The sequence below is a fragment of the Aquila chrysaetos genome, chromosome 2 (genome assembly GCF_900496995.4).
Source record: "Aquila chrysaetos chrysaetos chromosome 2, bAquChr1.4, whole genome shotgun sequence".
Classification (NCBI taxonomy): Eukaryota; Metazoa; Chordata; class Aves; order Accipitriformes; family Accipitridae; genus Aquila; species Aquila chrysaetos.
In genome coordinates this window covers 10670609-10681101 of record NC_044005.1, presented here as the reverse complement: position 1 = coordinate 10681101, position 10493 = coordinate 10670609, and the positions used below count along the sequence as shown (strand labels likewise).

General features: G+C 39.3%; 1 protein-coding gene across 4 annotated transcripts in view; it reads right to left on the bottom strand.

Moving 5' to 3' along the window:
* The window catches only part of AKT1 (AKT serine/threonine kinase 1), a 75072-nt gene continuing 64579 nt past the window's right edge, over positions 1-10493 (bottom strand). For all 4 annotated transcript variants that reach the window (XM_030029645.2, XM_041127509.1, XM_030029612.2 and 1 more), the window contains 3 exons: positions 7222-7309; positions 2346-2448; positions 1-1625 (listed from right to left, as the gene is read on the bottom strand). In XM_030029645.2, the coding sequence (XP_029885505.1) occupies positions 1546-1625; positions 2346-2448; positions 7222-7309 (271 nt within the window). In that variant the 3' untranslated portion in view covers positions 1-1545. The remainder of the gene's footprint in view (positions 1626-2345; positions 2449-7221; positions 7310-10493) is intronic.

Below are 10493 nucleotides of genomic sequence, written 5' to 3'. Positions count from 1 at the left end.
TTGTTAAAGCAATTTTTATTTAAGTATTTGGAGGGAAACTTTCATACCATGAGTAAAAATACTAGAGTTGAATGTTGTTAAAAAAAAAAGTCAAAATGATGGGCTCTCTGTGCAAACACAGCAGTTTCTGATGGAAATGGGAAGCGAGGGTTTTCATAACATACTCCCTTTCAAATAAAAAAATTAAATGCTAGTTAACTGCAGTACATGTCATCATTTTTTTATACAGTCAAGAGAATGAAAAACAAAAAAAAGCTATTTAAGAGAACGCAACCTACAATGGAATAAATTCATTCGCAGCAGAGACAGAATAAGACTGCTTTTATGAAAATTACAAAGAAACATGATACAACAAAAATATGGTGTGGGGAATTTTCCACTAAGATTAAAAATGAAAAAAAAAAAAATATTCACTTTTTGAACACCATTATTATTCAAACACATATGAAGTTTCAACCTAGTTTTTTTCTTATACATGGGAAACACTGTTAAAGTGAATCTTCAAGAGTGAGAAGGCACCATGAACTGTTGGCTGATACCTTTAATGCACACTCAAGAAAGAAGAAATGATCTGGCATGATGCAAAAAATCATTAAGTGTTTATATATATTCATATATCTTTTCATAAAAAAAAAAAAAACAGCGGCAACAAGTCATTACTTCAGTGCCAAAATGTACTTTTGTCTGGCTGACTCACTCATTAAGATGATTTCTCACTTAGACCTGCATGGTATTTTTATACAGTGGTGAAAAGTGGGTGATTTTGTGTTGTTGCATTTCATATTAGATTGGTAAATCAGGCGTTTTCTAGGTTCTGAGAAGCCAATCCTATGAAGTATTCCTACACTCTATGCAAATGGAATAATTAAATGCACTGTCTAGAATGGAATACTCATCTGTACGACGTGGCAATTCCACTGGATTCAGTTTGATATGTAATGTCTTGTAGCAGATGTTATAACAAAAATAACTTTTGCTTTTTGATTTACCTCACTGAGGCCATTAATGCTGTTCCTATAGTTGGTTTTCTGGAGTTGGATGACACTTCACTGCTGTCCAAAATGAGTTTGAACCTTAACCCTCCAGAGTTTGTTCACTTTGTTGCTTATATTATTGCACTAGCTACTAAAGTCTTATATCTTCCTATATAAATCTAATTGTTCAGAGTGCAGATTCTATATTTAGATAATGAACTGTATGAAATAAATAAAATAAGGGGATTTTCTGGTCAGAGTTGCTGATATGTTGAATACCTTAATTATTTCTAAAGTAAACAGTTTTGGTGTATATTCTTAAAAACCTGTGGTCATTCAGCATAAAAGCCTTGACGTAATACTTTAAGAATGGATTTGTTTTCCTTCTCAAAAATGCATCAAAGAATTGTTTTAAATACAGAATCTGTGAGGCTTCCTACAAATTCATCTAAATTGTAATACAAACACAGTTTGTAATTCAGATAATATAGAAAGTTCTCTAGTGTCCATTGAAGTAAGGTCCCCAAAATGCAGTCTGTTTTGTTTCTGAATGGGAAAACATTGCAAAACATTAAGCAGTTCCACTGGCTGAATAGGAGAACTGAGGAAAATGAGGTCTTCTCTCGTTATCTACACAATCCATGCTGTCATCTGAAAAATGGAAAAAAAAAACAAACCAAAAAAACAGTAGACAACATTTGCCTCCTTTTTGATTTTAAGTAAACAAACAGTAAGATAATGCATAGCAAAGTTATTTCAGAAAATTTCACTGTCGCCTTTTTCTTCCACAACTTGAAGGGACAAAGAAACAGGAAGTCTTAAATCTCACCCCATTAAATGGGCATCACAGAAGATCCCGATTGTTGTATGTAAACAGTTGTTCAGATGTCCATTTAAAATTGCTAAGAGCTGCATTGCTTAAATCCATATTCAGTGTTCTGAATTTCTGGCAATTGCTATTTCAGAGCATCAAGTGTGCTCAGTTACCATGAAAATAAAATATACTTTGATTGAATATGAACATTAGTCCACATTCAATTGACTGCTTGCATACACACAGTGTGTGTGCAGATGTACACATGCAAAACTCACGAACAGAATTATTCTCCAGTGGGAATGTGCAGATTTGGAAAAGACAACAGTACAAATAATTTCACTGTCTTCTAAAACAGGTTTTTCATTTCCCAAACTGTAAAGACAGGTGGAAAGTTTCACATCAATTTACCAGCTTCTTGGTCAAATACATATATGGAAAACCAGCGAGTTTAAACTGATGCTTTTTCACATGGTCTAAAGAGACCAGGTAACATTACAGCAGATTATTTCTGGTGGTCTGGAGAACACAGTGGGAAGCATTTGGGAAAACTTTACCTTGGTCAGGAGGAGTGATTGTTATCATCTGTGCTGTAAATTCTTCATCAAAGTATCTTGTATCTGTTTCAGATGTAACTTGTGGCTTAAACAGAGGTACAAGCTATGAAAAGAAAAAAAAAATACTGTCCACTTACAGGTTCTTGCAGTACTGTTTGAAACAGGTAGAATTTGAAATAAAGTTATAAGCTACAGTGCCTTTTCCTACATTCCTAAAATAAGTTTAAAAAAATGACAGTTCATAAAGAAGGAACCATATACAGTAAGAAGTATTTATTTAGGTGGGCCCTTCCTATTGATGGGGCATTTAAGGCATTTTGTCCCTAGGATTTAATTGCACAAAGAAAAACCTAGAATCCTAACATTTCTTCAAGTAATAAATAACAAGCTTACAAGCATTTAAAAATAATAGTATATACTGGTTCCCCACCTAATTATAAGGCAATTGTCAACTGCATCTAGTCAGATTTATGCATAAGGAGGATGAAAATGAGTAAAAAAGATGCTTAGTGATACCAAACTGACTACCTAGACTTGCGTATCGCCACAAGGGCTGTAACGTTCACAAAAAAAAGTCAGCTACAGAGCTACCGTGCCCATGCAGCTCTGACTGCAACTGTGCTGTCGGTCCAACCAACCCAGGAGAATTTAGGACAAGGCAGCAGCAACATTAAGCTTTTATACTCCCAGTTCCCAAAAGCAGTTTGATATCAACTCTGAACTTAGAAAATCTGGAGCGCTTCCAAAAAAGCCAAGCACACTTAGCAGTGAACATCCTCCTCTTGTTACACCACGAGTCGCACTATTTGGGTTTTATTCTTGACACTCGCTTGGGCAGACAAGCTAGAAATCATCCATGTGTACCTAGGCAAGCTCTGGCAAGAGGAACTCCAGATGGAGCAGAGCTGCTTGACTGGGGCTGGAGGAGGAGCCCGCCTGGGAAGCGGAGTGGTGGAGCTGGTTGCATACAGATGCACAGAGTTGGAACATGTACAATTTTGGAGGGCAACGGAGCTGGGATTCAGACCTCGCTCACCTCCCCGCTGCACGGTGCGGTAGAAACAAGAATGTAAACACTGTTCTTAGCCCTCCCACAGAGGACATGTAATAGCTCTCGGCGCTGGGCTTCACTTCGCCCACCACTGGGGTTAAGCATGGGCATCTTTTAATAGCACAGAGCCACACCAGGCAACAATTTAGGAGCGTGATTGAGGAAGTATACGGCTTCCAATCTGAAACTGCAGGGAAAGGTTTGTCAGGGCAAATGGTAAATTGCTCCAACTGGAATTAAGCAGTGACCCCGAGACTTGCACTTCTGCTCTTCCAGAAATAAGAACGATACCAACAGAAATCACTACCTGGAAAACATCAGCAAATCTTGAATGTTCAAAACACCTCTTTCCCACCTTCCATCTGAATAATCATTTGCTTGGCAAGTTGGTAAATAAGAAAAGCACTAGCTTCAAGCTCCCTATCGTCAGGATCACCTTTCTGATCTGTTTTGAGAGCAACTAACAGAGTGTTGTCCTGTCTTACAAACAACAATCCAATGAAGCTCCTTCATTTTCAATGTAAAGACTTTAAGAAATGCAATCTACACATATTGTAGTATTTCCAAATACAAAGAAACATTTACTGTTTAAAATCAATCTATAAAAATTCAGGGGCATAAATATTCTGTTGATTATAAAAGAGTACAATTATAATATACATTCTTTTTTTTTTTTTTTTTTTTTTTTTTTTTTTTTTTAGTTACTAATGATCCTCTGTCCCTAAGGACAGCTTAAAGGAGCCTGGCAAATGTTCCTGTCAAAAAAAATTAGGTCCTTCGAAGTGGTCTTTATGTCCTGAATTTAAAAAGCAAAAGGAAACAGGATATCCCAAAGTCACAAGTCACTCTGAGCCTTACAGTCCTCCTGAAGCTATTGAAGAGGGAATGCTTCACATTATAATGTTAGTAACACTACTCTCAATCAAGTCACACCAACATATTATATGTAAAAACCCTGCCGAGGATGAGCATTCTTTCTTTCACATTTTAGCTCTATTCTCTTTCTCCTTATACCAGTTTTCTGCCTACTCCTTAAAGTGAACCTTGGCTTGGTTTTGACAAGCTGTGTGTGCTCACATGTGTGAAGTTCTATCTGTCCTTTTAAGCTAATGGTGGTTTTGGCACTTGCAATGCTCCCAGTTGCTCTAGCTCGCTGTGCGCAGCACAGAGTGATTTAGGACTTGGGCACTGCAGCAGACACCTGAACTATGCACATCGGAACGACTCGGAGCAGCAATCCTAAGTCAGAACACACGTGTAATGGGCTAGTGCTGCCTGTATAATTTTCCCTTTCATTTTAGTATCTGTTAAAAGCAATTTGAGACAGATTATGATGCACCCACAAGACAATTTTTTCTTCCCCTAGCTGTCAAATTCAGAACATTAAGCTGGAAACAGAGGGGAAGCCGCAGAAAGCTCTAATGCTGGCTTTACCAAGCAAATATGTTGCTTTACTGAAAAGCTGTCACTGCAATAGCTCTGCAGTTCAACTGGCAGAGAGGTGCCACCTGTAGCCTCCCACTGCTGCAGACCAGCGTGATACCCGCAGGCTTATGTTGGTTTAAGAGACAAAAAGACCAGAAAAAAACATGTGATTAAAATATCATGGTGTATGTTTCGCTTGTGGGTGGGCAAAATACTGCAAATTAAATCGCACCTTTCTTTGCACCAGAGACAAATAACAACACTCTTCCAGGAGAGTCTAATGAATATTTTAAATTCTTGGGACAACCCCAGTTATTCAAAACTCCTTATAATTCAAAGCAAAGCTATGTTTCCAAAAAGCTTAATTACAAAGTAAGTGTTCTCGATTACCCCAAATCTATATTCATCAACATATTCACCATTATCTGGAGATAGTGGGTAACCAAGCTTAGCACATAAACACCTCTAGGCAGCTCACAAAATTCAGCTTTTATCCATGAGACTGCATTTCAGGTAAACGCTGCAAGATCCTCTCTGGACCACCCAGAACATAGGCAGCAATTACTCACAGGCTTTTTGAAATCTCTTCATTTGCACAGCATGGCTATTTCAGATGCACGTGCTAACGGGACAGGAGCAAAACCAGAATCTAGCCTCCCTGGATATGCCAAGGTCAGAAATAGTCTCAATTAGCACACTGTTTTCTCCAAAATATGTAACATTTGGAATTTCCTGGTAATTTCCACAAGAATCTGAGTCAGTACTACTATGGGACAATTTATGAAGGCTTTCTCAGTCCCACAGATAAATAAATTGCCTCTAGCTTGTGTGATTTCTCCTCCATTCAGGAAACCAGGACTACCATCAAATAACAAATAACTTCACTGAAGACATTTGAGCCCCATTATCAACTTTTTACCTTAAACTACAAAAAAAAAAAAAAAATCAAAACCCCAAGTATTCAGCTTGTCAGCTGGGTGAAAATGGGGATAACCTCCTGTTTAGCACAGTAATTCAGATATACTTTTTACATTATACTGAATAAACTCCACGCAACTCCCTCCTGCCCTCATGACTGCACGCATCTCTCTCTCAAGGGATGCTTTGAAAGGACAGAGGTCTAAACTCTATCTACACTTTCAAGGCACAAAAACTTATTTTATGATTTTCCAATTCCCTTTAGCCACACAAATCTGTGAGGAAGTGAAAGAAGAGAAGGAAACAGAGCACTCTTTGTAGTTGTATACAGGCACTGGACAATTCTCCGCCTACGGTATAGAAACCAGTGGTGTTATGCTCTGTTTTTTTAAGAATACAAACATTGCTCATAGATCACCATATTAGTTTTACCAAAAGAATCCAAGGAATTAAAACTCAGTTTCTGCTAAATTTCTTACCTGCTCCCACCAACAGGAGGGAGAACTAAACTGTATTTAGAGATCAAACAAGATCTGGTATTGTGAGGGGCTGCAGGGGGAAGGAGGGAAATCAAGAAAGGCTGGGATTGAATGAGATCATGTAGCACCAATAGATGGGAGCCCTGAATCACCATATCCATGTTTTAGTTAGCTGCATTTCACATGAGTATTACAGAAAATGTGGCTGGTGAGAATCAAATGGAAGAGGACAACAGCAGATTGCCCTGAGAGCACAAAGCAGGGCATCTTGGAGGAATGGAATGTTATCTGTGAATGAAGGGACAATGAGGCATAGACAACTGATGAAACACACTCATACAGAAAGGGCTGGGCTCTTTGACTTCAGTGGCTCCCACTGGAAAGCCTACAAACTCAGTGGGTCTCAATGAAAACCAGTGAGAAACACCATAAAGTGCAGACACTTCACATCAGCCCTCTGTCACCAAAAAAACCTAAGTATTAGGCTTGGTTTGATGTAAAAGCCTACACTTCTCTGCACTTGCCAATTCAGTCTAATTTCATCATTCAACACAGGAAAAATGCAAAGGGAACAAACAGCCCATCTTCCACTACTGCTTCTAGGAAGTTTTGCTTCAGGTGCTCAGGAACCAGCAATAACTCCTGGGCTTGCAAGAGATATGTTAGTTGATAGCAAGGAACAGCAACAAGAATTCACAGGAAAAGTCACTTTAAAAGCTTATGTACGGTCTAAATTTGGAAGCAATTTTGGTTACATCCTATTTATTCAGTCACAGAAACAAGTATCTCATAGAGATACTCCTCTCATTGTGAAAAAAAGCTTTGGTTCAGAAGTAATCTGATTACAGTATTTTAAGAAACATGAAGCAATTTAGCCTTGCTAAAACAACTGCAAACCTCTTCCGTGGAGGGCTTCTGTGTACCTTACAAAGGGCAACAAAATTTGAAACATTCAGTATATCCACAGCTACAATTCACCTTGGGAAAACAGTTGCACAAGTACCTTTTTCTCGTATACATCTTGCCAAACAATGCCAGCAAAGAATTTGTGCTGCATAATCTCCTTGGCATCATCAGGACCGCCACCTAACCTGTTTGGGGCAAAATAAGTAATTAAATGTTTGAGCAGAGTTATTTTTTCTCATGCAATTTTTATTAAACTGTAGTGAAGAAATTCTGAGTTTATATAATACATTTGGGAGCAGTTCTAGCATTTGCTTCGTATTTGTTTTTTTGTGCAAGGGCTGCAGGATAGTCCATTTTAGGCTCCAACACAGTTCCACTAAAAGATTTGAAAACATACTAACAAATAGAATTAGAATAAAGGTCTCTCTTAAACAAACAAAGAAAAAAGAAATAATAATCACAATTCAAAAGACCTGCCCTTCAGGAAAGATGTTGTCCTAGGGACCACAGCAGATCCTGCAAGTAAAAGGTCTGAGCCACACACCCTTCTCTCTTTCTAAATTAACAAGTGACTACCACTTAGAATTTTCTAGAGCAGAGTGATGCCAGCACTAAAACTGAATTTGATTTTGAAGTGTAAGAGAGGCAAGGATTTTTAAGACAAACTGATTTATGCAACCTGATTTAAATTTCCATTAAAGAAAACAGTTGACAACTGCAGTGATAATATCGTGTTGTATGCAAATCTTTCCTCCTCCTCGGCTTCATGAAAGCACAAAGGGTGTTTTATTGACTTAAGGTATATCAAGATAAAGCACTTTTATTCCAAAATAAAACTGTCCACACAGCTTATAGATGCAATCAGTTTAGTTGCAGTCTTGAGCTAATAGATGCTTAAATTTTGCTGTGGAGGTTAAAATGTTCTCTAAAAGACTGAACCACATCTGCAAGCAAAGGCATGCACTGAGAAAACAAAACACATACTGAGTAATCAGCGGGAGACTTACTTTCAGGTAACAAGGTTAAGAAGACGCCCAGGATTCTAAGTACAAGAGGTGCCACCACATTCATCCAGGCTGACCTCTAGTATCTGCCTGTTCTCCGAGTCTTCGTACCACTGGCAAACTGAGATATTATCCCCATTTTAAGAGCTTGGAACAATGCCTCTACGTGACCAAGGCTAGAGTTATACTGCTACAGAAAAAAGGGCCAAAGACTGTTCTTTGAACCCGAAGCCAAGCTGTCCGGTCAGGCCTCCACCCTTGCTGCACAGCAGTTGGCCCTGAATCTCCTCCAGGCCACCTGCAGTAACGTTGCAGCCCTAATACATGATTATTTGGGGACAGAGGGGAGGGGTTTGGTTCAAAATATCAGAGATAATGTGAAGGCTGTGCTAAAGCCCACTGAAGTGGTATTTTTACAGCTTGAGACTGCACTGCATGGTGTGGGATGCAGCTTGAAGGCACAGTGCTACTGGGACAGTGTTGGACGATCGTTTAGTGCAGAGGAGACAAATACCGTGACGCTTTGTCCATACTGCCGACTGGGAAGTGATCCCGGTGCATGCAACCCTCTCAGCCATGCCCGAGCACTGTCTTCAGAGAACGCAAGCTGGCAGAGGCCAGCTGTACCAGACAGACCAAGCAGCAGAGGTGCCTGAGAGTTCAGAGTCCATGCTTGCTTCCTGGCTCTCTTCCATTTAGCAGCACAGCAACCTAAAGGGTCTGCTCCTTCACGTTCCTTCAGGAAATGTGCAGTGGAACAGCGAACGGGTCCCCAGTCTTCCAGTACCAAAGTGTTGGGTGATGCTCTCCTTCCCCAGGTAAGCTCTAAGACCAAGCCTAAGCTCACCCTTGAGCTCCACAGGCCAAACCAATGGCTCTCCCATCCGCCTGGCAGCACCTTACACAGCTGCAGAGCAGCCTGGAACAGAGACAAACTCCAGGGCAGCCTGGGAACAGAGACAAACTCTGCGAGTAATCATCTCTCAGCTGGCTTCCCACAGGTCTAGAGGCTTTGCCAAGTCTCTACCAGGCTCCTTGTTGCTTCCCCAGCACAGATGATGATGGCCAGTGAAGAAGAGGGTGGAGTCGATCCTCTTTATCCACAGATGACAACAGACTGCACTTCTGCACGGAAGTCCAGGAGTGACTATGAGCTAAGAAGAACCTGAATCGCGTTTTGCAGAAGCATGCAGGAAGGCTGGCTGGCTGGCTGCACCCACGTAGGAGTGTTTTGGAGAATACGTTATCTAATACGAGCCTTTGTTCCATGAAGGGCAAACACATACTCGGGGAAATGCCAAGAAAAACCCCAGATGTCTTACTTACCTTTTAAAAATCTATACTATTAAACAAATCCATTCAAAGCAAATGGGGAAATGATAGAAACCTCATATTTTGGATATGGGCTTATTCCAAAATACACTCTTGTTTCTCAGAATTATTATGAAAGGACCCTCTCAAGGAGAACAAAATTATATCAGCACCTAACGCAAAAATCATGGTTAAACACCACTGAGAACTGAAAGAGCAGCAGGTTTGTCTTTTGTAAGGACATGCAACAACTGCAGAAAAATACAGCAGGAATAAAAGTCTTGAAAAGCTTCTTGTATAATAAAGTTAAATTCTGTACATTTAAGTCTTCAGACAGAACCAAAACCAGTTTTAATAGGACTTCAAGAGAAAAAGCTACTGAGATTTACAGTATACAAGGAAATATAACAGAAAGTGTAGAGGCCAAAAAGCAATTAAAACCCCCCCCCCCCAAAATCCTCAAAGCCTAAACTTCTGTCTAAATTGGTCTCCTTAAAAAATACCTGCCAAACAATTCTCGTTATTCATTTAACTTCCATCTATATTTGAGAGCCTTTGTTTCTGTATTTCAGCTAAATCCCAAGGAGAAAATTATTAATAAAGTGCAACATCAATATTAAACTGAAACAATTTCCACATTTTTAATTTTTCATGAAACTGTGTATTGCTTGCAAGTTCCTTTAATCATTTAATGACAAATGTCTGTGCTCCGCAAATCAAGGACAATCAGCTATCAAACTCCACAGATAAATCATGTGCAAATATTTTTAAAAATTTATGTAATTTTTATATGTATATAAAAATATAAATATAGTGTATAAACACACAGTCAATAGTGAAAGTAGTATTATCACAGGCCAGAAGATTGCAATTAGTGGATCACAAGAAAAATGCTGTTTCTCTACTTGTCCATGTAAAAGTAAGCAGTGCTCAGCACCCAGGTCCATTCCCACCTCTTTAAGAAGAAACCCACAAACTTCTAGTTTTATAGTTAAAAAGTTTCTATAGTAAGGACTGCCAGGGTCCAACACAGGAAAGTGGGCAGCAACCGCCT